The sequence below is a fragment of the Oncorhynchus keta genome, chromosome 37 (assembly GCF_023373465.1).
Source record: "Oncorhynchus keta strain PuntledgeMale-10-30-2019 chromosome 37, Oket_V2, whole genome shotgun sequence".
Lineage (NCBI taxonomy): Eukaryota > Metazoa > Chordata > Actinopteri > Salmoniformes > Salmonidae > Oncorhynchus > Oncorhynchus keta.
Genome location: NC_068457.1, coordinates 13,159,869 through 13,187,655, shown reverse-complemented (window position 1 = coordinate 13,187,655; position 27,787 = coordinate 13,159,869). Strand labels below are relative to the sequence as shown.

Genomic DNA, 27,787 nt, shown 5'->3' with positions numbered 1-27,787 from the left:
TGATGTACTGGCCTGTCTCCTGGTAACGCCTCCATGCTCTGGACACTACGCTGACAGACACAGCAAACCTTCTTGCCACAGCTCGCATTGATGTGCCATCCTGGATGAGCTGCACTACCTGAGCCACTTGTGTGCGTTGTAGACTCCGTCTCATGCTACCACTAGAGTGAAAGCATCGCCAGCATTCAAAAGTGACCAAAACATCAGCCAAAAAGCATAGGAACTGAGAAGTGGTCTGTGGTCACCACCTGCAGAACCACTCCTTTATTGGGAGTGTCTTGCTAATTGCCTATAATTTCCACCTGTTGTCTATTCCATTTGCACAACAGCATATGACATTTATTGTCAATCAGTGTTGCTTCCTAAGTGGACAGTTTGATTTCACAGAAGTGTGATTGACTTGGAGTACCATTGTGTTGTTTAAATGTTTTTTTGAGCAGTGTATAAAGGGACATAGCGAGAAGGAGACACAGAGAGAGAGACAGACACAGAGAGAGATGGAAACAGAGAGATACAGATACACAGAGAGGGATGGAGACACAGAGAGTGACAGAGAAAGAGAGACACAGAGAGACAGAGACAGAGAGAGACAGAGACAAAGAGAGAGACAGAGACACAGAGAGAGACAGAGACACAGAGAGAGACAGAGATCTGTACCCACACACATTGACTCAGTACCGGCACCCCGTGTATATAGCCTCATTATTGTTATTTTATTGTGTTATATATATACTGTATATATATTATTATTTTTATTTTTTTTACTTTTGTTTATTTAGTAAATATTTATATTTAGTAAACTCTATTTATTGAACTGCATAGTTGGTTAAGACCTTGTAAGTAAGCATTTCACAGTAAGGTCCAGATCTGTTGTATTCGACGCATGTGACTAATAACATTTGATTTGATTTGATTTGACACAGAGAGCCAGGGAGAGAGTGAGACATAGAGAGAGAGAGAGAGAGAGAGAGAGAGAGAGAGAGAGAGAGAGAGAGAGAGAGAGAGAGAGAGAGAGAGAGAGAGAGAGAGAGAGGGAGAGAGAGGGAGAGAGAGAGAGAGAGAGGGACAGGGAAAGAAAGAATGAGACAGACAGAGAGAGAGAGAGAGAGAGAGAGAGAGAGAGAGAGAGAGAGAGAGAGAGAGAGAGGAAAGAAAGAATGATACAGACAGAGAGAGAGAGAGAGAGAGAGAATGAGACACAGAGAGAGACAAACACAGAGGGAGAGGAGCTTTCCACTTTGACTTACCACCAAGCTGCTGTCCAGCGACAGTCTCTTTAGCTGCTCCCTCCTCTCCAGGTGTCTGTTCATGGTCCTCCTCTTCCACTGCAGCCCGCTGCCACGGCCCTGGGAGCCACTGTGGGAGGGGAGGAGTGGGGAGAAGAGGGGAGAAGCCAAATATCACTCTTTTGTACAGGAGAGACATTACCCTTGGTCCTCCCAGTTGGCTGATGGGTACATCAGTAGTGAGGCTGTAGTGCGTTAGTAGAGCTCAGAGTCCATGTTATATTTTGCGTCTTTGAAGCTGAGAAGGCGGCACCGCCACGCTCCCTCTCTCTCTCCTTCTCCCTCTACCTCACCCTTTCTATCTCTCCCTCCTCTTTCCTGGCTGCCCGCCCTATCTCTCGCTTATTCCCTACCGCTTCTCTCGCTCTGTTATTGTTGTGCTGCCCGCCTGCTCGCTCTGCTAACCTGATAGCAACCGGAAGTGTTGGAGAGAGGGAGAGGGAGAGCCTCACTCCACTGATCATCCCTGAGTTTATACGTTTTCTGTCCCCCTCCCTCCCTTCTCCTACTCCATGTTTTCATAGGCTTCTCCAAACAGAGCTGGGAACCAGCGCGACCGGGCCAATGCAGGCTAAGGGAGAAAATAAACAGTTCACTTCACGCATACTACTCCTCTACAAAGAGCAGGCTCTGTGCCTCCGCTCAGCCCTGCCACAGAGTAAGCACACAACCTCCTCATCAGTGAAGCACCCGGGTCAAAGGTCGCATAATGACCGCCAAGGGTTAGGGACGTTCTGTCATGACCGCTGTACAGTATGTAATGTATGGATTCTGTGTGTGTGTGTGTGTGTGTGTGTGTGTGTGTGTGTGTGTGTGTGTGTGTGTGTGTGTGTGTGTGTGTGTGTGTGTGTGTGTGTGTGTGTGTGTGTGTGTGTGTGTGTGTGTGTGTGTGTGTGTAATTACAGTGTGTTACGTATTCTAGGAGCCACTTCAAAAGAGAAAATATCTCTTTTGATTCAACAGCAACTTACACTTGAGTCTGTGTAAATTTCTTTGGGTACTGAATACAATTCATCTCTTTTAATGCTGAATTATTCCAGGTTTACTTGCCTCGCAGAATGTCTTCTAACCACATCCCCTTGGTCCCAAGGCCCTCTGTCTCTGGCTTGTCTGTTCCACCCTGTCTGAGACTTCAATGGCTTGACTACACTTGTCAGTCAGTATACTGACGTCAAAATGCTACGCTACATCCAATGTCAATCTCCCATATCCAAAAGTTTCAGTCAATATACTGCTAATATCCAGGTAGCATTTCACACCCACACAGAAATTGTTCATCTCAAACCCAATTGACTACTCACTGCTCTTACCCCAGCACCGGTGAAACTGGTTGAGATTACTGCACCTGTACATAGCCCACCTATAATTTAGCCCAAACAACTACCTCTTTCCCAACTGTATTTAATTAATTTATTTATTTTGCTCCTTTGCACCCCATTATTTTTATTTCTACTTTGCACATTCTTCCATTGCAAAACTACCATTCCAGTGTTTTACTTGCTATATTGTATTTACTTTGCCACCATGGCCTTTTTTGCCTTTACCTCCCTTCTCACCTCATTTGCTCACATTGTATATAGACTTGTTTATACTGTATTATTGACTGTATGTTTGTTTTTACTCCATGTGTAACTCTGTGTCGTTGTATCTGTCGAACTGCTTTGCTTTATCTTGGCCAGGTCGCAATTGTAAATGAGAACTTGTTCTCAACTTGCCTGCCTGGTTAAATAAAGGTGAAATAAATAAAAAATAAAAGATGACATCATTACACCCAGAAACTGGTTGAAATGACGTCATTATGATGACATGTCTCCCAGTCTTGCCGGGTTGGTCAGCCCATTTTTGCTGTTCTACATCTAAACGTGGAAGGAAGGGGATTGATCAACGACAGGACAGGGCGTCATGCAGGCTTACTCTGGTTATGCCACCAGCACAGATGGTTTCTGTTCTTCTTCATTTCTCCCTGATGATCTTACATTCAGTAGTTTTGACGACAATCAAACCTGGGTTCAAATACTATTTGAAATGATTTCAAATACTTTAGCTGGATTCCATTGAGCTTGCCTGGAGCAACGGAACCAATAGAATTGTCACAAAACTACAAAACCTGCCCCATCTGGTAGGCTAAAACAAATGTCCAAAGTCACTGAAATTATTCAAATAGTATCTGAACCCAGGTCTGATTCCTTTGTGTGCCAGGACATTACGTTCAGCTGTAATTCTCATACCATGTTAAGATTACATTTCAGTTAGTGCCTTCTCTCTAAAGACAAGACTAGATGTAAAGCCCCCACGCTTCCTCCGGACGCCCAGATAGGGATTGTGGGTAATCAAGAGCAAATGATTAAAATGGATTAACGTTTGAACTTGACTGCCCTGACTCAAAAAACATAATAGATTAACCAGTCAGTCAAATGCGATGACACCATTTCGCTTGAAGGTAGGGGAGGGGAGTCCGGAAATTAGAAACCAGAGAAATACGTTTACGCTGAGCGGTGAGAGCCTCTGATGAAGCCGTGCAGCTTATGCCCAGTCTTCGTTGAAATGAATGGGGGGCATTTCACGCTCGGCAAAAGTCACGGTTGTGGTGTAGCAGTTCAGTAAGGTTGTATAGAAACAGGTGGTCGATAGGAGGTTGTGAAGCTGAGCCAAACACATTTGGAGTCAGATATGAGAATGGGAAAGGTAGGGAAACGCGATAACGTACAATGACAAAACCCAATGGTTGAATAAAGCAACTGACTCTCGATCTTGGATAAGCAGCTTCTGACATGGTCAAGTTTGGAGAAATATATGCAACTGGCCAAAAGCAAAGGAGAGAAAACGCACGAGGCAGGATGTCCGTCTGTAGGCCAGTGTCCTACATCACCAGCCGAATGGTGAAAAGACTACAATAACATGTGTCTATGTAAATGCGCCACGTGATATTTTACAAAGACGTCAGATTCAAACGTCTGTGGTAACGTCAATGAAAAGGCCAAGTGGTTGGAAATGTCCCCAATGGAGCTCAGGGATATTATTTCATACAATTACAATGCCAAGGGTCGTGGGTTCGATTCCCGCTAGGGCCACCCATATGTAAAAGGTATGCATGCAAGACTGTAAGTCGCTTTGGATAAAAGGGTCTGCTAAATGGCATATATTATTATTATTATTAAGATTATTATTATTATAATTTTATGTAACAGAGGTGGTTCAGTGAACATACACTTGTGTGATGAGTAACCTTTTTGGTGTGATTGGCACATTTGGGATAGTCCTGAAGAATTGGTTATAGACTTTAGCTCAGAGGGCTAACACTGTCCTGAGACTTGGGTTTGATACCCAGTCTATCCCATATGCTGTAGAAGCTGTTGGAGTCTCACCAGTCTGTTTATTGGCCAAGGGAACTCAGCAGCATAAATAGGCCATAGAATACTAGGAACAGATTACGTCGGTGATGATCTCTGGCCCAAGCGATCATCATGAAATACAATCCCACGGGGACCTCCCTATCCTCATCTCCCGATCTCCTCATACACCACAGCCCCTCCTTTCTCTAAATGATTTACACCAAACCCAATTACCACTGTGTAAAACCAGTCTTCTGTTGGGGGCGGCACAGGGACAACAAAGAGAGACACACGTCTACGGCCATATTACGCGCTCGTCCCAGCCGGTAAGACAGTAAGTCAGCCAGCCAGCAAGTCAGCCTGGTTGAATAGATGCAATCAAAGGTCCACGGACAATCCTGACATCTGGGAGTCTTTGTGTACACCCCTAATTAGATGCCAGGGTGGAGGTGGAGGCGGCTCTGAGGGTTATGGAGGGGGGAAACCACTCTTTTTAACATCTGCTGAGGGAGAAACTAGGAGGAGGGGGGGGGTGCTTTTGGGGTTGCACAGGGGTGGACCAGAGAGGTGAGAGGCTGGCTGAGGATAATGAGAAAAGAAAATAGCATTATGATCACTTATATACAATTGTAATAAGGTATACATCACTTAAATGACATATGCACTGTGATAGGTTATTGTTCTGTGGATGCACTGATCCATCAACAGATGTAGGATCTTGATCTAATCATTATTTTGTTGCTGAGAATTTTCCTTCACAGCAAGAAATGCAAACTTGTAATGTATTCAATGTTTAAGAAAAATGCATCCAAAGTTTACAATTTCCACTTGAAAAATGTCAGACTTGATTTGCCCTAACGAAAAATGTATCAACCCTTACACAAAATGTCCATAAATTATAATCTACATAATAATTCCGGTTGCGCCATTTTCCTGCTGTAGCAACCTGGCTCAAATTAAGATCCTTCATCTGTATGGTGTTCTGCTGTTGAATATCAGAAAATTATAGACATTGTCTAGGTATGTTATTCATTCAGGTTCTATTTGATGGTGAATTTGGGATATCTTAAGTATCAGCTGATGAAATGAAACTCTTGTTTTAATTCACATACACTACTGTTCAAAAGTCTGGGTTCACTTAGAAATGTACTTGTTTTTGAAAGAAAAGCTATTTTTTGTCCGTTAAAAGAACTTCAAATTTATCAGAAATACAGTGTAGGCATTGTTAATGTTGTAAATTACTATTGTAGCTAGAAATGGCAGATTTTTTATGGAATATCTACATAGGTGTACAGAGGCCCATTATCAGCAACCATCACTCCCATGTTCCAATGGCATGTTGTGATAGCTAATCTAAGTTTATAATTTTAAAAGACTAATTGATCATTAGAAAACCCTTTTACAATTATTTTAGCACAGCTGAAAAATTTTGTCCTAATTAAAGAAGTCATAAAACTGGCCTTCTTTAGACTAGTTGAGTATCTGGAGCATAAGCAATTTTAGGTTCGATTACAGGCTCAAAATGGCCAGAAACAAATAACTTTCTTCTGAAACTCGTCAGTCTATTCTTGTACTGAGAAATGAAGGCTATTCCATGCGAGAAATTGGCAAAGAAACTGACGATCTCGTACAACGCTGTGTACTACTCCCTTCTCAGAACAGCGCAAACTGGCTCTAACCAGAATAGAAAGAGGAGTGGGAGGCCCAGGTGCACAAGTGAGCAAGAGGACAAGTACATTACAGTGTCTAGTTTGAGAAACAGACGCCTCACAAGTCCTCAACTGGCAGCTTCATTTAATAGTACCCACAAAATCAGTCTCAACGTCAACAGTGAAGAGGCGACTCCGGGATGCTGAGTTCCTCTGTCCAGTGTCTGTGTTCTTTTGCCCATCTTAATCTTTTCTTTTTATTGACCAGTCTGAGATATGGCTTTTTCTTTGCAACTCTGCCTAGAAGGCCAGCATCCCAGAGTCGCCTCTTCAATGTTGACGTTGAGACTGGTGTTTTGTGGGTACTATTTAAGGAAGCTGCCAGTTGAGGACTTGTGAGGCCCTCTCTTTCTCAAACTAGACACTCTAATGTACTTGTTCTCTTGATCACGTGTGCACCGAGGGCCTCCCACTCCTCTTTCTATTCTGGTTAGAGCCAGTTTGCGCTGTTCTGTGTAGGGAGTAGTACACAGCGTTGTACGAGATCTTCAGTTTCTTTGCCAATTTCTCGCATGGAATAGCCTTCATTTCTTAGAACAAGAATAGACTGATGGGTTTCAGAAGAAAGTTCTTTGTTTCTGGCCCTTTTGAGTCTGATGACTCACAAGTGTGTGTCAGAGACATTGCTGCCCTTTGTACCCATACAGTTAAACATTCACCTACTCTTATTCCCATTTCTCCACTAAGCAAAGAACCGTACACCAATAAGGCCGCTTTATAGAGGGATAGATCAAACAGAGATATCCATTGGTTGTTGTCGCTTGAACTTTAAACCCCAAACTATTTCTATTGGAGGAACAAACGTTTTGGCTACAAATGATTACACCCACAATCACCATTACATTTTGCCATTTCCTCTGAGCTGAATACAAGTGAACGTCTGATAAATGTTTGGTGTTGTGTGTTGGCAGTTGAACATTATTGGTCATAACACATCACGAAACACAATGACCGACTCGGTCGGCAAACACCATCTGGTCTCTCAGTGCCATATAAATTCTCAGAGAGAATGATTCCAGACATGCGTTCTGTTGCATGAGTTCTCAATTAGCACTTTCATCTATCACATAATGCAATGAAAACAAGAGGAAAATGGACTCTCACGTCGAAAGAAAAACCCAATTGGCGAGGTAGTATGTGTGTCCCAAATAGCACTATATGGGGAATATGGTACCATTTTGGATACAGCCTGGATCAATACCACCCCCCCAAAAAAGAAAAATGAGCTTGCCAGGAAGTGTCAGTCAGCCTGGGATGGATAGCGATGGTTGACATTGATTGGAGCACCGGCCCCTGCCCCGGGACCCTATTTATATTGTCTGTGTGTTTGAATGGAGGAGGGCTATAAAGGAAAGGGGGTCAGGCTGGAACCCGGAACCACCCCCCAGCCAAGGCCTCGTTTTGTGAATGATTCATCCAGATTGCTCAGGCAGGGTGCAGAATGAATGGGGAGGATAATTATACATTGGAGATTTGAGAGAGAGGAGTCTAGGCTACCTCCTAATTCCCAGATAGCTATTACTTTTCAATCATTGAGATGTGGGGGGGTAAGCATGATGTGAATGTGAGGGTATAGAAAGAGAGAGATTGCTTTGGCAATGTCAACGTATGTTTCCCATGCCAATAAAGCCCTCAAATTGAAATTGAATTGAGAGAGAGAGAGAAACAGAGAGAGAGAGAAACAGAGCGAGAGAGACACAGAGAGAGAGACTCAGAGAGAGAGAGAGAGAGAGAGGGGGGGACACTGAGAGAGAGAGAAACAGAGAGAGAGAGAAAGACAGAGAGAGCGAGAGGGAGAGAGACAGAGCGAGAGAGAGAGAGTGAGAGGGAGAGAGCAAGTGAGAGAGAGAGAGAGTGTGAGAGAGAGAGAGAGCAAGTGAGAGGGAGAGAGCAAGTGAGAGAGGGAGAGAGAGAGTGAGAGAGAGAGTGTGAGAGAGAGAGAGAGAGAGAGAGAGAGAGAGAGAGAGAGAGAGAGAGAGAGAGAGAGAGAGAGAGAGCAAGTGAGAGAGGGAGAGAGAGAGAGAGAGAGAGAGAGAGAGATTTGTGACCTGTTGCCACGAGAAAAAGGCAACCAGTGAAGAACAAACACCATTGTAAATACAACCCATATTTATGCTTATTTATTTTATCTTGTGTCCTTTAATTATTTGTACGTTGTGTATATATGTATGTATATATATATATATATATATGTATGTATATATATATATATATATATATATATATGTATATGTATGTGTATATATATATATATATGTATATATGTATATATATATATATATATATATATATATATATATATATATATAATATGACATTTGTAATGTCTTTACTGTTTTGAAACTGTTGTATGTGTAATGTTTACTGTTAATTTTTGTTGTTTTTCACTTTATATATTCACTTTGTATGTTGTCTACCTCACTTGCTTTGGCAATGTTAACACATGTTTCCCATGCCAATAAAGCCCTTGAATTGAATTGAATTGAATTGAGAGAGTGAGAGTGAGAGAGAGAGAGATTGAGTGAGCAGGAGAGAGAGGGAGAGAGAGAGAGCAAGAGGGAGGGCGGGAGAGGAATGGAGAGCAAGAGGGAGGGAAGGAGAGCAAGAGAGACAGAGCGAGAGAGAGCAAGAGCAAGAGGGAGGGAGGGAGAGGGATGGAGAGCAAGAGGGAGGGAAGGAGAGCAAGAGAGAGAGAGCGAGAGAGAGAGAGTGAGAGCAAGAGAGAGAGAGAGTGAGAGCAAGAGAGAGAGAGAGAGGTCCATCTGTGTGGCAGGCTAGCAGCACAGATGGCGTATGATGATCAGTCCAATATGTTCTCAACCTCCTGTCTCTTTAGCTCGGGTAGTGCACTACTACTGACCAGAACCCATTGGGCTTTGGTCAAAAGTAGCACACTACCCGAGAATAGGGTGCCATTTGGGACAAGGTTTGAGACAGACAGACAGACAGACAGACAGACAGACAGACAGACAGACAGACAGACAGACAGACAGACGGACAGACGGACGGACAGACGGACAGACGGACAGACGGACAGACGGACAGACCAAAAGTCATCATGGTATTAGAGATACGTACAAAAAGTTTAATTATCTCCAAGATTAAACACTTATGTAATTTTAGTTTGCTTAAAGATGTACATTGTCATTGCTCTCTACAAAATCTGCCAACCACTTGCTTCCCTAAGGCGCCTTGGTCAAAAGTACTGTTGTGCACTATCCTGTAAATGGAATAGGGTGTGATTTGGGACACAGCCAATGTGTTTACTCGCTGTTGCTGCCCTTCTGTATCACTGTACTGTTTTAACATGCTGTTGTCGGGGTGAAGCTTTAACTGGGCTATAGCTACAGCCTTTCTCAGCAAGGTGTAACAATGACAGTGGCACTGTTAAATGGTAAAGGTCAAAGATACAAGCACTTTGAGATTGTCTACAGGCTGATATGTGTAAAAAACAAAAGCAAAGGATGTATGTGAGACCTTTGAATGTGCATGCGTGTGTATGTGCATGTGTGTGTGGCTGGGAGGGGGGGGTTGTTGTGTGTGTGTGTGTATGTGTGTGTCCACAAGGCCAGGAGGATTGGATATGGAAAAACAAACAGAGCTAGGCCAGGGCCAATGAGACAGCTGAAGGAGACAGACAGCAGAGACAGAGAGCTGAGTGAGGAACAACAGGTTGTACACAAAGCAGAGCTCCCTATAGGGTCTAGTTAACACATGGGGAGTGTAGGGGGAATTAACTGGAGAAGACAGGAAGTGTCATCAAACAACTTGCCATGTGATCAAGGCGTTCCACAGTGTTGATTTATACACACACACACATTCTGTAAATACATATGCTATATACACACTTACACACACACACACACACACACACACACACACACACACACACACACACACACACACACACACACACACACACACACACACACACACACACACACACACACACACAGCTGTGTGAGATACAGGATGGGTGTGAGTTATTGAGCAAGTCATGTGCTACGTGTGAGCTCACTCCTAAGAGATGAACAGACAGACATTTGTTACATTCCGATCCGCATTCTATCGAGTGTGTTTTTATTACAACCCTCGCCCGACGCCCTTTCTAACACGTTGTAAGTCGGCTCAGGGTTTTACACCTAACGTAGCTGACCCTATTTGTAGAGGGGGGAGGGGGGGAATTGTTCATGTTGTGTTGCCTTTCAACAGGTTAAATATGGGAGTGTTGCTGTGCTGTAGATGTCTCAGCCAGAGACACACACACATGTGACACATTTCAAATGAAATATGCTTGCTCTGTTAAGAAAAAGCCTAGGAGCATCTGGCAAAATGAATTGACATATTTTTGCTCTGCGCTCATGTCACGTGCAATAAAACATGAACTGCAAATACTGCATTAAACACGACATAGGGAAACAATCTACTGTAACTGATAGAAATTTAATTGAATTCTAATGAATATCCTTAATTTCTACGACAGTGACACAAGACTTCAAACTCCCTTCAAAACTCACAAACTCATTGCTGGTCTATGGAAGAAAACGTGTTGTGCCACTGCGCCACTGCACACAAGTTCATTAGGGTTGCTTAGGTTGAAGCTTTTCATCAAAACAATGAGCGTAATGTCATCGTCTAGCTCATCAGGGATTCAACGCTGCAGAAACACATTTCCCTCCACCGATCGCACCCCAAACACAGGCCCTTAGGAAGACCTTATTACATCCTGAAACAAATCAGATGGGTTTCCTGCCTTCGGGCCAGCGCTGGGTTCAAATAGTGCTTCAGAATCATTTCAAATGCTTTAGCCGGCGCTTGATGAGATTTCCTGATGCAATGGAACCAACTGAAAAGTCCCACCCACCACCTGGCACTCCAGGCAAATGCTCCAAGTGTTTGAACAATTTTAATAGCATTTGAACCCAGGTCTGCTTGGGACTTTCAATCACAATGTCCAGCATGTGTAGCCTAGCCCCAGCTGCCCTGCTGACAGGAACATGACTGGGCTGCGGTCTGTCTCTCTCATCATGGCAGCTGGTTAGGAAAAGAAACAGAAAAACACTGAAGTCCAAAGGGACACTGCATGTATCACACCAAGCTGTGTGAGCACAGGGATCTTCCAAGCCTTGTCTATGTTAATACATAAGTTATGCCTGCTGGGTATGTGGCCACATTTGGAATGTGTGTAAGCAATTTGATCCTGACCTGTTTGCTCCTCTCTCTCTCTCTCTCTCTCTCAAATGCAAATTATCGCACCAATTACCCATGGCCCTGTGTGTCCGTGTCAACGTGCGTCAGAAAATGAGCATCTATAACTTACGTCTTGCCTGGCAAATCCTCTGCTTCACTCAACAGGTTGGCAGCAGCCTCTGATAAGTCTACATCAGACGTTGTAACATGGAATTCCCTTTGAAGGTGGCTGGAAACATGCTCCTTTGGTAAATTCCCAGTGAGGAGTAGAAGGGGAGACTGAGCGAACACAAACTCACTCTGGCTTGCCAGACTGGTGCTCTGCAAACACCCTGCTACTTGTAACGAGGGAGGGAGGAGGGAGGGAGGGGGGTGGTGTGGGTGAAAAGAAGTTCCACATTACATCATGTGCAGCTGTTGACAGGCCAGTGTTTATTAACTAACTGTCATGAGCCATGGGATCTGTTGCTGCAGGATTCACACCCCGGCTTGCCACACACTCACATGCATGCACGCAAACACACACACACACGCACGCACGCACGAGATCACACGAGCGCACCAGTGGAGGCTGCTGAGGGGAGAACGGCTCCTAATAATGTGCTGGAACATAGCAAATGGAATGGCATCAAACACCTGGAAACCATGTATTGGATGTATTTGATACCATTCTGCTCCAGCCAATACCACGAGCCCGTTCACCCCAGTTAAGGTGCCACCAACCTCCTGTGTCACGCACACACATACGCATGTGCACACACACTTGCACGCAGACAGGCAGTAGGTGGGCCTACACACACATACAGTAGCAGACACTGACTCAAACGCAACATGCTAATGGAACATAATATAACACAACTTCACAATTACACGGCGACTGAATGATACCAGACTATGATTTATCACTTTCACATATTTATGGCAAAGTTAAAGAAACCACACAACTCAAATCAAAATTGCATGTCACATTCTTCACAGTTGTAGACTAACAGTGAAATGCTTACTCAACTCTATGCACAATGACTACTTTTAACAATTTCCACAGAAAATTGTATGTATAGTTTGGTAACTATACATAAATGTTCAAAAACGTTTGAATATCTACTCCAAATGAAGAAAGAATGGTCTGTCAGCTATGATATAACAACCTGAGTTTGAAAAAAATCTATTTTGGTTATTGACAGTAAGTGAAGTGGATTAACACCCGGTAACAGAATGATGGTAACAGAATGACGTCAAAATTATGAATGTCATTCTCTTTATGGTGATGTATACTGAATAGACACAAAGGTAGAACCAGTGATATCATGCTTTGCATGTTTGGATATTATTCCACACACTGGCTATTATTCTAATGAGCTCCACCCCCAAACAAGACCAAATTCATCTGTACCAATCACAGATGACTGTGTTTCACAAGTTTGGACATCACAGTATAGTATAGTATAGTATAGTATAGTACAGTAGAGCATAGTATAGTACAGTGTCTAGTTAAATAAAAATACATTTAAAAAATACAGTAAATTATATGTACTCTAGTGTGCTCTACTAGTGTGCTCTACTGTACAGTACTAAACTCTACTGTACAGTACGGTACAGTACTGTGTTGTACTGACCTCTACTCTACTATACTTTACTTTGACCACCACGCGACAGAAAGAGAAAGAAAACAGTTATGAGCTGAACATAACAGTATGCCAGTGGAAGAGAGGACAGTAGCAGGTGACTCAGCTGTGGTGTGTGACTACTATGAATTCCCATTGTAGCCAATTGAGTTGTTGTCATTCTGTTACGGATTTTTTTAGTCATCTCGTTACCCGATTTGGTAACAGAATGAAGCATTTGAACCACTTAATAAGTCATTGCAAAAAGTGATTTTCAGGTGAACAAAAGAGAAGAGCAGTTGCAGATACAGTCAACCATAAATCATTTCAGGTTAAATTACAAGTTGCAGCAGGGATACACCTCCAGCACACAAGCAGAGAAACTGTCTCTGCCACACGGAAACGAGACGAGAGCCAAAGTGCTGGAGTTCTGAGCCAAAACAACAAAAACAGTGTTGCTGCGCAAATACTTTTGGACCTCACTGTATATGTTAACAGACAGTACCAGATGTTCTGTAAACACCAGCCGGAGAGGCTGTGGAGGAAGACAACATCAGCGGCTACAGAATCACACCATTTCACAGAGAAACGATCGGTGTACCGCCAGTCTGACGTCAATCACCATCAACAGATATCAGTTTAATATGTCAAGTACAGCATCAAGCCTCGTGTTCATCAACCCGTGACACAAATGAGTGTCACAAATACAACACTTTTAAAATCACTTGTATTACAGACAGTGAAAACATATAAATATGTATTGTGTTCATTGTGTTCATTACACCTAACGGAATATAAACTTCATTTTGTCTTAAATATTCCCCATTACGATCATAAACCAAATTGCTATCAGTAAAAACACTATAACTAATTGTTAGTTCTACCTTTACTTGTTCATTCTGTGAGCTTTCATTATCTGCCGTCCTCATGAGGGAGAGAAATGAGAAAATGTCTACAAGACACAGTGCCTTCGGAGAGTACTCAGACCCCTTGACTTTTTCCACATTCTGTTTACGTTACAGCCTTGTTCTAAAATGTCCTCAGCAATCTACACACAATACCCTATAATAACAAAGCCAAACAGGTTTTGGGAAATGTATTAAACATTTAAAAAATCTACATAAGTATTTAGACCCTTTGCTATGAGACTTGAAATTGAGTTCAGGTGCATCCTGTTTCCATTGATCATTCTTGAGATGTTTCTACAACTTGATTGGAGTCCACCTGTGATAAATTCAATTGATTGGACATGATTTGGAAAGGCACACACCTGTCTATATACTCTCCCACAGTTGACAGTGCATGTCAGAGCAAAATACAAGCCATGAGGTCGAAGGAATTGTCTGTAGAGCTCAGAGACAGGATTGTGTCGAGGCACAGATCTGGGGAATGGTACCAAAACATTTCTGCAGCATTGAAGATCCCCAAGAACACAGTGACCTCCATCATTCTTAAATGGAAAAAGTTTGGAACCACCAAGACTCTTCCTAGAGCTGGCAGCCTGGCCAAACTGAGCAATCGGGTGAGAAGGGCCTTCTGGAAGGTTCTCCCATCTCCACAGAACTTAGAACCCTCTGTGGAGATGGGAGAACCTTCCAGAAGGACAACCATCTCTGCAGCACTGCTCCAATCAGGCCTTTATGGTAGAGTGGCCAGACAGAAGCCACTTCTCAGTAAAAGGCACATGGCAGCCCGCTCAGAGTTTGCCAAAACTCTGAGACCACGAGATTGAACTCTTTGGCCTGAATGCCAAGCGTCACATCTGGAGGAAACCTGGCACCATCCCTATGGTGAAGCCTGGTGGTGGCAGCTTCATGCTTTGGGGATGTTTTTCAGCGGCGGAGACTGGGAGACTAGTCAGGATCGAGGGAAAGGTGAACGGAGCAAAATACAGAGAGATCCTTGATGAAAACCTGCTCCAGAGCGGTCAGGACCTCAGACTGGGGCGAAGGTTCACCTTCCAACAGGACAACGGCCCTCAGCACACAGCCAGGACAAGGCAGGAGTGGCTTCGGGACAAGTCTCTGAATGTCCTTGAGTGGCCCAGCCAGAGCCCAGACTTAAACCCGATCGAACATTTCTGGCAAGACCTGACCATGGCTGTGCAGCAACACAACCCTATCCAACATGACAGAGGATCCGCAGAGAAGAATGGGAAAAACTCCCCAAATAAAGATGTGCCAAGCATGTAGTGTCATACCCAAGAAAACTCAAGGCTGTAATCACTGCCAAAGGTGCTTCAACAAAGTACTGAGTAAAGGGTCTGAATACTTGTGTAAATTTGATATTTCAAATTTTTTATAAATTTGCAAAAATGTATAAACCTGTTTTTGCTTTGTCCTTATGGGATATTGTGTGTAGACTGTAGAGGGGAAACAGTTTTTAAATACATTTTAGAATAAGGCTGTAACATAACAAAATGTGGGAAAAGTCAAAGGATCTGAATACTTCCCGAAAGCACGATAAGTGGGTTTTTGGTAACAGAATGACAAGATACTAGGCAATATTTCTGTAAGAAATTATTTCTGTAAAACAAAGTGTCGATATTGATATATGGCAGGGGTCTTTCCTTCAACAATATTGTGTTTTGATGTATTTCTAATACTTTTCAAGACTTTTTCTATTAGATGTTTTTTAAGACCCCTTTTCCAACTTGTTTGATCAGAAAGAAAAGCCTTTGCTTATTCCAAATGTATACAGTGGGGCAAAAAGTATTTAGTCAGCCACCAATTGTGCAAGTTCTCCCACTTAAAAAAAGATGAATGTAATGTAATTTTCATCATAGGTACACTTCAACTATGACAGACAAAATGAGAAAACAAAAACAGAAAATCACATTGTAGGATTTTTTATTAATTTGTTTGCAAATTATGGTGGAAAATAAGTATTTGGTCAATAACAAAAGTTTATCTCAATACTTTGTTATATACCCTTTGTTGGCAATGACAGAGGTCAAACCTTTTCTGTAAGTCTTCACACACTGTTGCTGGTATTTTGGCCCATTCCTCCATGCAGATCTCCTCTAGAGCAGTGATGTTTTGGGGCTGTTGCTGGGCAACAAGGACTTTCAACTCCCTCCAAAGATTTTCTATGGGGTTGAGATCTGGAGACTGGCTAGGCCACTCCAGGACCTTGAAATTCTTCTTACGAAGCCACTCCTTCGTTGCCCGGGTGGTGTGTTTAGGATCATTGTCATGCTGAAAGACCCAGCCACGTTTCATCTTCAATGCCCTTGCTGATGGAAGGAGGTTTTCACTCAAAATCTCATGATACATGGCCCCATTCATTCTTTCCTTTACGCGGATCAGTCGTCCTGGTTCCTTTGCAGAAAAACAGCCCCAAAGCTTGATGTTTCCACCCCCATGCTTCACAGTAGGTATGGTGTTCTTTGGATGCAACTCAACTCAACTAATTCTTTGTCCTCCAAACACGACGAGTTGAGTTTTTACCAAAAAGTTATATTTTGGTTTCATCTGACCATATGACATTCTCCCAATCTTCTTCTGGATCATCAAAATGCTCTCTAGCAAACTTCAGACGGGCCTGGACATGTACTGGCTTAAGCAGGGGGACACGTCTGGCACTGCAGGATTTGAGTCCCTGGCGGCGTAGTGTGTTACTGATGGTAGGCTTTGTTACTTTGGTCACAGCTCTCTGCAGGTCATTCACTAGGTCCCCCCGTGTGGTTCTGGGATTTTTGCTCACCGTTCTTGTAATCATTTTGACCCCACGGGGTAAGATCTTGCGTTGAGCCCCAGATCGAGGGAGATTATCAGTGGTCTTGTATGTCTTCCATTTCCTAATAATTGCTCCCACAGTTGATTTCTTCAAACCAAGCTACTTACCTATTGCAGATTCAGTCTTCCCAGCCTGGTGCAGGTCTACAATTTAGTTTCTGGTGTCCTTTGACAGCTCTTGGGTCTTGGCCATAGTGGAGTTTGGAGTGTGACTGTTTGAGGTTGTTGACAGGTGTCTTTTATACTGATAACAAGTTCAAACAGGTGCCATTAATACAGGTAACGAGTGGAGGACAGAGGAGCCTCTTAAAGAAGAAGTTACAGGTCTGTGAGAGCCAGAAATCTTGCTTGTTTGTAGGTAACCAAATACTTATTTTCCACCATAATTTGCAAATAAATTCATTAAAAATCCTACAATCTGATTTTCTGTTTTTTCATTTTGTCTGTCATAGTTGAAGTGTACATATGATGAAAATTACAGGCCTCTCTCATCTTTTTAAGTGGGAGAACTTGCACAATTGGTGGCTGACTAAATACTTTTTTGCCCCACTGTATATTACTTAATAAAACATTTGACACCAAATTTGATGTGCTCCTATGAACTTCCCGTTTACTGCTAATGGGACTTCTACAAAGAAATGCCCACCAATTTACACAGACTCGCCCATATCATGAACAATCACATTTACTCTACTCATACGCACATAATTATGTCGTGTTCTTCTATCCTCGTGGGGACCTACAATTCATTTCCATTCAAAATCCTATTTTCTCTAACCCCTAACCATAACCCTTACCCTAACCTGAACCCTTAACCCATAACGCTAACACAAACCCTAACTACTAACCTCTAACCCTAATTCTTACCCCTAAGTTTAAAATAGCGTTTGTCCTCATGGGGACGTGGGAAATGTCCCCACAAGGGATACGTTCCCTTGTTTTACTGTCCTTGTGGGGACTTTGGGGGATTTTAGGTCCCCACAAGGATGGAATCCAACCATATATGCTATACTTACTTCTCAAGAGCTCTGTTGGTTAGTTTTTGATTACGCTAGGTAGCTAGCTGACTTGAGTCTGTCTGACCAGCAAGCGTTACTATGTCTCTCTCTCAGGCTTCAACTGTGGCAAACCAAGCAAGGCCCAGCTGCATTCCTTAAGCGTCTGGGCCTGGCGTAGACCCCAGTCTCTCAGAAGGTTTAAAGTGTTTATCTTTTTTTCTCTCTTTCTCATTTAAAGGGAGACACATGACTCACAGCTTTACTGCCAACCAGATTTTTCTACTATCATGCTGATTTGAAACTACTGGTCTGGGCTATTATTCACAAACTCAAGAGAGCTGTTAGTTGTGCTGATCTAGGATCAGTTTAGAAGTGCTGATCTAGGGTCAGTTTAGCCTTTTAGATAATGATGAGCTTGATTTTATGGACAGCACTCTTACTCTTAGACTATTTCTGAATATGGGCCCAAAGGCTGTATGTCTCAAGTGTCTAAAACTAGGAGTGCTGATCTAGGATCAGGATTCTCCCTGTCCATATAAATTAATCAATATGATCCAAAATACAAAACAGATCCTAGATTAGCACTCCTACTCTTAGATAGAAGCCCTGGAGTCATACTCATTAAGTGTTATTAGTTAAAATTTTGACAGGGAGGGGATCCTAGATCAGCCCTCATGCTAGTAAGACTACAGTATTTCCAAATAAGGACCCTGGTCTGCTTTTCATTGGGGCTCCCCACAGAATGTCTGCTTCTTAACACTTTAAGCATTCCTCACCACAGACCCATAATAAAGTAGACAAGGGGCACACTGACAGAAACCATCAGACCGGGTCACGTCACCCACTGTTTGTCATCACAGTCGGCGAGCACAAATGCACCGATTCAGCCTCTCTAAATGCCTCTGTTGCATACCTTGTGGCCACGAATGCAATAATTTTTAGATAGATTCCACACTGTTTTTGCATTCCTCCTCTCGTAGCTCATTGCATTGCTGTGCTGTCGGCAAGAGATGTCGTGGAGACCCGTGACATTGGCTGTCAAAGCGAGGCTGGGATGTGGTTGACTCGGTTGAAGAAACATACATTGGTGTTGACTCTTGGACTGTCACGCCCTGACCTTAGAGAGCCTTTTTATGTCACTATTTGGTTTGGTCAGGGTGTGACTTGGGTGGGCATTCTATGTCCTTTATTTCTATGATTTGTGTTTCTATGTGTTGGCCGGGTATGGTTCTCAATCAGGGACAGCTGTCTATCGTTGTCTCTGATTGGGAATCATACTCAGGTGGCCCCTTTTCCCACCTTTCAGTGTGGGTAGTTAACTTTGTTTGTGGCACTTAGCCCTGTTAAGCTTCACGGTTGTTTTGTTATTTGGATACACAATGGGTCTTATATCTTAAGGCAGTGGGTCCCAAACTTTTTATAGTCCCGTACACCTTCAAACATTCAACCTCTGGCTGCGTACCGCCTCTAGCACCAGGGTCAGCGCACTCTTAACTGTTGTTTTTTGCCATCATTGTAAGCCTGCCGCACACACACTATACAATACATTTACAAAACATAAGGATGAGTGTGAGTTTTTGTCACAACCCGGCTCGTGGGAAGTGACAAAGAGCTTTTATAGGACCAGGGCACAAATAATAATAATACATTTTTTTGCTCTTTATTTAGCCATCTTACATATAAAACCTTATTTGTTCATCAAAAATTGTGAATAACTCACCACAGGTTAATGAGAAGGGTATGTTTTCAAGGATGTACATTACTTTCCTCACAGTCTGTGCCTGCAATTAGTTTTCATGCTAGTGAGGGCTGAGAATCCACTCTCACATAAGTATGTGGTTGCAAAGTGCATCAGTGTCTTAACAGCGTGATTTGCCAAGGCAGGATACTCTGAGCGCAGCCCAATCCAGAAATCTGCCAGTGGTTTCTGATTCAATTCAAATTTCACAGAACCGCTTGTTGCAATTTTGATGAGGCTCTCTTGTTCAGATATCGGTAAGTGGAGTGGAGGCAGGGAATGAAAGGGATAACGAATCCAGTTGTTTGTGTCATCCTTTTCGGTAAAGTATCTGCGTACTTGCATACCCAAATCACTCAGGTGCTTCGCTATATCACATTTTACATTGTCCGTAAGCTTGAGTTCATTTGCACACAAATAATCATACAATGATGGAGAAACCTGTGTGTTGTCCTTGTTAATGCGGACAGAGAAGAGCTCCAACTTCTGAATCATCGCCTCAAATTTGTCCAGCACATTGTCCAGCACATTGGACAGCAACTATATAGTTGCGGAGAGTCCCTGTAATCCTAGATTCAGATCATTCAGGTGAGGAAAAAACTTCACCCAGATAGGCCAGTCATGTAAGAAACTCGTCATCATGCAAGTGGTCGGACAAATGAAAATTATGGTCAGCACTTCAAGCTCGTCTCTCAATTTAAAAACAATACTTTTCCCCTTGATAACCCGTGCCCTTCTGTATGTTGTAAAAGTGTTACATGGTTGCTGCACATATCTTTGCATAGTGCAGAAAATACACAAGAGTTCAGGGGCGTTGCTTTAACAAAGTTAACCATTTTCACTAGTGTCCAAAAGGTCTTTCAAGCTGTCAGGCATTCCTTCGGCAGCAAGAGCCTCTCGTGGGATGCTGCAGTGTACCCAAGTGGCGTCGGGAGCAACTGCTTGCACGTGGATTACCACTCCACTATGTCTCCCTGTCATGACTTTTGCGCCATCATAACAGATACCAACATGAGCAGCTGCTATGTTTGGCTACATACGGACCGTTAGTGGAATTCCCGTGAGAGATTAACGGTTAATGTGATTGGATGTTAATTATTTGACTTGGCTACCTGTATTTGTTTTGTTATTTCGCTGAACACTAGATGGTTAAATTTTATTTTTGGCAGTGAAACGAGGCTACTCAGGCGAGAAAAAAACCTCACCCAAGCGTATAGCCCCATTGGAAAATATAAATGGACTGTTCGAAAATGTGAAGAATTTGTTTTTTAAATATACAAAGTGTGAATCACATTTATTTGGCGTACCCCCTCCGGCATTGCACGCACCCCAGTTTGGGAATACTGCAATAAGGCAACTACATTGCCGGTCAGATGAGAGTGTAGCCTACTCCTTGTGATATTAAATTGGAAAGCGTCAAATGCTACATATTGTCAAAAACATTTGTAGGCTATGATAAGCCTTCGTACATAAATCTAAGCAGAATAACCCAAGTATTAATCAATTGGCTCAAATGCTAGTACACAAACCCCTTGTGAAGAGGCACTTCAAGTTATGTATGGGGACAGAGCACTCCATTATCTTCAAACTGACATTTGAACATGCAAATTCAATCTATTCTATTCAATCTAATCTAATTCATTGAATACATGGTGGTATAAATCATTTTTGTGCAATCGAACACACTGACATCTCAGTTTCGAAGTGGAAAGAGTATCTCTCTCCTCTCTCATCTCTCCTTCACTGTGGCTGGCTACATGGCCTGAGAGGCTACTGACAAGGTAATCATGCACAAAATATATGGCTTGACCCGTGGCTAGAACCCGTCCATTGGAGGGAAGACCTTAAACTGTTGGGGGTTAAGGGTCAGACCCTTAGAGGGGGACGGTAGAAACGATTGCCAAGGAGTAGAGGGGTGTAAAAATTCCTCCCTCTACTGAAGAGAAAGAAAGCTTTAAAGATCATTCCTCTTCTAACCTCTTCTCCGTTATATGCACTGATCTGAAAGAACTGACCAGGGGTTTGATCATTACTCCAAACAGTTGCAAAACGAAACGTTTTGCCCCAGGTGAAGACCAGCCTAATGACGAGATTCCACGCTATAGTTTTTACCTGGGCCATTTTCAGCAAGCAAACCTTGTGGAACATTTCACATAGAAATACCATGAATAGAGCTCTCATGATTCCTTGTTCTATGTGCCAGAGGCATGCTTGTTCTACATAATAGGTTTTTATTGTGTCCTGCTGAACATGGCCCTGTAGTTTTTTCTAATCAGTGCGGATGAAGGGAAGGAGCTGAGGACAGGATACATGACAAATAGCCTATGTTTTCTTTAAATTATATCAAAGTCAGGCCTCCCGAGTGGCGCAGTGGTCTAAGGCATTGTAGTGCTAGCTGTGCCAGTAGAGATTCTGGGTTAGAGTCCAGGCTCTCTCGCAGCCGGCTGGTGACTGAGAGACCCACGCGGCGGCGCACAATTGGTGAACAGTGTTTCCTCTGACACATTGGTGCGGCTGGCTTCTGGGTTCAGTGAGCATTCTGTCAAGAAGCTGTGTGGCTTGGTTGGGTTGCATTTCAGAGGACGCATGGCTCTTGACCTTCGCCTCTCCCGAGTCTGTACGGGAGTTGCAGCGATGAGACAAGACTGTAACTACCAATTGGGGAGAAAAAGCATTTTTTTATAGTAATTATTTCAAAGTCACTCTATTTTTGTTATTGCCTGTACTACTTGACAATAGGTTGCCACTGCCAGACTTACCATTACTCCTCTTTGGCTGTACTAACGTAGTTTGGGGTTCTTTAGAAGGCGGATCGATGACTCTCTATGTTGACAACACTGGATGGAGACAGATTACTCTTTTACTTTTTGGATTTGTCTTTTACTCGTGAACAGACTACATTCACAGAAATATGTCACTTCAAGTACTTCCTGTTCTCAACATCTAACCAATCAGAACAGAGAAAAGTAGGTTGCTAGGTAGATCATCAATTCCCATTACAATTCAAATCTGATTCCTCATATTTTGGAACTACACAACATTGACAAATAATAATAATAACATCTCTCACAACATAATTATACACGAGTGTTATGTGATGAACAATGTTCCAAACAGAAGTGTTTCTCATAAGTTCTTTCATATCTAGTCTGCTTTGAGTCATATTGGTTAAGATAGGTAGAGGCCTGTGAGCCATAAAAAGCCTATTGCAAAGACTACAGAGACTATTGTAGAGAGTAATGTCAGCAGTTTCAAATCCAGAACATTCTAAACCTATTAAACGTGGAATGCAGGTTCTAGTCGAGAGAGACTCTCAAAAGAAGATGAGCCAAGTACTCAACATTAAGTGTGCCATAGTAGTTTGACTTATTTATGGATTTATCGTTATTAGCAACTGAATGTTGAGCTATCGCCCATTGTTTTAGAAGTGTACTTAGCAGTACATTGGCTGTACTTTGGCTGTAATTGCTCTCTAAGGAGGTTTTAAATAGGATAGAACATGTGTATCTGGCCAGTAGCTCCACTGATTTTTCACCCTGCTCTTTCCAATAAGAGAGCAATACCTCACATACAGTATCTAAAGTCAAAGACTGTTCTCTCAGCTACCGCACGGCAAGCAGTGCCGATGCACCAAATCTGGAACCAACAGGACCCTGAACCGCTTCTACCTCCAAGACTACTAAATATTTAACCAAATAGCTCCCCGGACTATCTGCATTGACCCTTTTTGCACTTACTCTTTTGACTCTACTGTCAGTTATCAATCCTGTTGCCTAGTCACTTTATCCCTACCTATACGTACATATTTACTTCAATGACCTCGTACACCTGGACATGGACTCAGTACTGTTCCCCCGTGTATATAGCCAATTATCTTTAATCATTGTGTATTTATTCCTTGTGTTATTATTTTCCTATATTTTTGTATTTATATTCTCTCTGCATTGTTCGGAAGGGCTTACTGTTGTTACGAAGCATGTGACAAATGCCATTTTATATTATTTAATAACCCGTTTGGGACACTGGGGTGGAGCAGTGTTGGACTTATATGGTCAGAAACCCGTACAATTAGCCGGCCCTCATCGTTACATGGCATCATTGTCATAATGATGAAATATGCACTTTTCATTGCTTTCAGTGCGGACCAGCTTTCACCAGACATCCCTTCCTGTTTTCTTTGCACTGATGATTAGCGAGAGGTTGGAGCTGGTCCATGGGGTGAGCTATAGGCTACTACACTTTACTCTGCAGCAAATGCATACCAGAGTGTACCATACTGGAACAACCAAAGCTCTTCTCAAACACTCTCAGACAGATTCATGTTTGAAAGATATTTCCATTCTTCTGTCTGCCATAACGTATTACGTGATGGAATGGAATGGCAAATCCATATCTTGATACAATCATACACAATCCAATGTCTGGGATTCATGAAGATGAAGAGTTGACCAAAGTCTCGGCCAAAGTCATCGTTAGAGAATTCTCAAGAGTTAAGATGCATTTTCCATCTATACCATTTAACCAGAACACTACCCTTTGCAATTCTCAGCTGCATCTGGGAGTTAAATCTGCTTGGCCATAAAGCAGTCAGTCCTACAGCTTCCATACCAACACTGAGATAAATATGACTTTTAATTATCCAGGCATCCGGTTAACGGTAAAAGCACATGCGTTTTGTTCCTTATTTGAACAAATATGAAAACAAGCAAACTCAATGCTATAGAGTTCCCTATACATGTACAGGTAAAACTGATTCGATAACATCATAAATGGAGAACATAATAACGAAAGAAATCTACTATCCAATACAGATCCAACCAGATGGCTCTATCTGCGACAGTGTCGCTCCCAGTGTAGTGAGATGACTTGGGGTTGTAGAGGCAGTCTGTGTCTACTGAAACGTGCTCAGTGTCGAGGCAGTCTCTGAGTGTGTCCCAAATGGCACCCTATTCCCTTTAAAATGCACTGCTTTTGACCAGGGATTTTATTTGAATCCCCATTAGCTGTTGCAAAAGCAGCAGCTACTCTTCCTGGGGTCCACGCAAAGCATAAAACATGACATAATACGGAAACATAATAGACAAGAACAGAACTACAAATAAATAAATATAGAAATATTACAAGCCTCTAGTTAAAAGTACTGCAATGCAAGGGAAAGGGTTCCAATTGGGACATAGATTCTGTGTCTATTCAAATGTTTTTTCTCAGAGGAACACTAAGTGGATTCATGCATCGCCCCATGCTACAATGACACGTTGGAATGTCCAAGCCATGTTATTAGCAGAGTCCCACTGGGAATAAAGCAATGTCCCATTTCACATCAGCAGCTTGAAGAGAGGCCCTTTACATGACCATCAACATTCGTGAGCTACAAAGGGAATTTATAGATAAATAAATTGTCCACATCCTGAAGAGTTAAGCTCACTGATTCTAGCAACTCTTGCTTCCCAGGAGATGAACAGAGATGCCGGTGAACCAAGGCACAAAATGTGGAATAAAAACATGAGCGAGCTATACAACTCTGACCTCCCTGATTTCTTTTAGAGACAGTCCACTGTCATGTTGAGTGATAAGTCATGCATTTGTTTTAGAAACTATATCAAAGTGAACTTACTTTAAAAAAAATGTTTTTATATTGCCTCTTTTGTCCAGTCTTCAGGTAAAATTCCTTTCTTCTTCCTGTCCCCAACCAGCCTTGTCTATCCCCAGTGTGTGGATGGGTATGCAGTCCAGGCTAGTGTGGTTAGGAATTGTCAACTGTTCCTCCCAAGGCTGCCTGAGGTGAGGGGGGAGGAGGCCTAAACAAATGTGCCTGTGTTCACCCTCGATGTTTGTATGCAGCCAACACCACCACACCACAGCCGGGCTCCTAGCCAAGGTCCTACCTCCCCTTCCACAAATGGCAAATGGCAGACAAAAAAAAACACACAAGTTCCCGCTACAAATACACCCACTCCTTGTACTTTATCATTTCCTCAGAGTGCTAGACCAACACAAAGGAGGGCGGTTGTGGGGCGTGGCGTGATGAGAGGACCCCAGAAAGACTACGTTATGCCCCTGTGAATGGAGTAGGATAGGGTGGGTGCAGATGAAGGGTAGGGCAGGGTGGAGAGAGGGGTGTGTGTGTGCCCTGTGACTGAGCCTCAGTGCCCTGCGCCATTGTGCCATGTTTGCCCTGTGAGACTGGCAGCTGGGGCGAGGACAAGGCATTTTTGTCTGGTTTATTTTCCTATGAGGGCCCTGGGACAAGGAGGGTGCGCCGGTGATGAGGGCCCATTCGGCTGGCATTGACATGTAAAGAGACTGTGTCAGTGACAGCTGAGGAGAGCAGGCCCTGTAATTAGCTGTGTGTGTACAGAGAGGATGTAGGATGGGCCATTGCTTCCCCCTCTCCCCCTTTGACATTCAGCATCACTGATCATATTCTGAAAAACAGACAAACTGGGTATAGCAGACCTGGATTCAACTAGTGTTTGTTTTCTTTCAAATACTTTGAGCGTTTAATTGAGCCTATCTGAAATGGCAGGTACAGTAATACCATAATCAAGCAGTAAGGCATGAGGGGTGTGGTACAGTTGAAGTCGGAAGTTTCCATACACTTAGGTTGGAGTCATTAAAACTTGTTTTTCAACCACGCCACAAATGTCTTGTTAACAAACTATAGTTTTGGCAAGTCGGTTTAAGACATCTACTTTGTGCATGACACAAGTCATTTTCCAACAATTGTTTACAGACAGATTAATTCACTGTATCACAAATCTAGTAGGTCAGAAGTTTACATACACTAAGTTGACTGTGCCATTTAACAGCTTGGAAAATTCCAGAAAATAATGTCATGGCGTTAGAATCTTCTGATCAGCTAATTGACCACATTTGAGTCAATTGGAGGTGTACCTGTGGATGTATTTCAAGGCCTACCTTCAAACTCAGTGCCTCTTTGCGTGACATCATGGGGAAATCAAAAGAAATCAGGAAAAGACCTCAGAAAAAAATTGTAGACCTCCACAAGTCTGGTTCATCCTTGGCAGCAATTTCTAAACGCCTGAAGGAACCACGTTCATCTGTACAAACATAAGTACCCAAGTATAACCACCATAGGACCACGCAGCCGTCATAACGCTCAGGATGGAGATGTGTTCTGTCTCCTAGAGATGAACGTACTTTCGTGCGAAAAGTGCAAATCAATCCCAGAACAGCAGCAAATGACCTTGTGAAGATGCTGGAGGAAACAGGTACAAAAGTATCTATATCCACAGTAAAACGAGTCCTATATCGACATAACCTGAAAGGCCGCTCAGCAAGGAAGAAGCCACTGCTCCAAAACCACCATAAAAAAGCCAGACTATGGTTTGCAACTGCACATGGGGATGGCAGCATCATGTTGTGGGGGTGCTTTGCTGCAGGAGGGACTGGTGCACTTCACAAAATAGATGGCATCATGAGGAAGGAAAATGATGTGGATATATTAAAGCGACATCTCAAGACATCAGTCAGGAAGTAAAAGCTTGGTCGCAAATGGGTCTTCCAAATGGACAATGACCCCAAGCATTCTTCCAAAGTTGTGGCAAAATGGCTTAAGGACAACAAAGTCAAGGTATTTGAGTAGCCATCACAAAGCCCTGACCTCAATCATAGAAAATTTTAGGCAGGACTGAAAAAGCATGTGCGAGCAAGGAGGCCTACAAACCTGACTCAGTTACACCAGCTCTAGTGTTTTTACTCAGATTAAATGTCAGAAATTGTGAAAAACAGAGTTTAAATGTATTTGGCTAAGGTATATGTAAACTTCTGACTTCAACTGTATATGGCCAATATACCATGTCTAAGGGCTGTTCTTAGGCACGACGCATCGCACAGCCTTTACCCGTGGTATATTGCCCATATACCGCAAACACCTTATTGCCTTATTGCTATTATAAACTGGTTATCAATATAATTAGAGCAGTAAAAATAAATGTTTGTCATACCCGTGGTATACAGTCTGATATACCACAGCTGTCATCAGCATTCAGGGCTCTAACCACCCAGTTTATAATATAACAATATATGCCATTTAGCAGACGCTTCTATCCAAAGCAACTTACAGTCATGCGTGCATACATTTTAAGTATAGGGTGCAGGTTTGCCCTACTCCTTTGCTTCCTTCACACTGTGTTCGATGAAGTACAAGTGAAATAATCAAGTATTTGAAAG

The 27,787-nt window shown here is 42.8% G+C and overlaps 1 protein-coding gene across 3 annotated transcripts in view; it reads right to left on the bottom strand.

Moving 5' to 3' along the window:
* The window catches only part of LOC118370232 (nck-associated protein 5-like), a 189,520-nt gene extending 164,171 nt beyond the window's left edge, over positions 1-25,349 (bottom strand). For 2 of the 3 annotated variants that reach the window (XM_052499226.1, XM_052499228.1), the window contains exons 1-2: positions 11,648-11,816; positions 1,248-1,356 (exon numbers count right to left, since the gene is read on the bottom strand). In XM_052499226.1, the coding sequence (XP_052355186.1) occupies positions 1,248-1,310 (63 nt within the window). In that variant the 5' untranslated portion in view covers positions 1,311-1,356; positions 11,648-11,816. Of the gene's footprint in view, positions 1-1,247; positions 1,357-11,647; positions 11,817-25,208 lie in introns of those variants that run through there. The other variant, XM_052499227.1, reaches the window with a different exon arrangement.
* Positions 25,350-27,787: the final 2,438 nt, after the last annotated feature.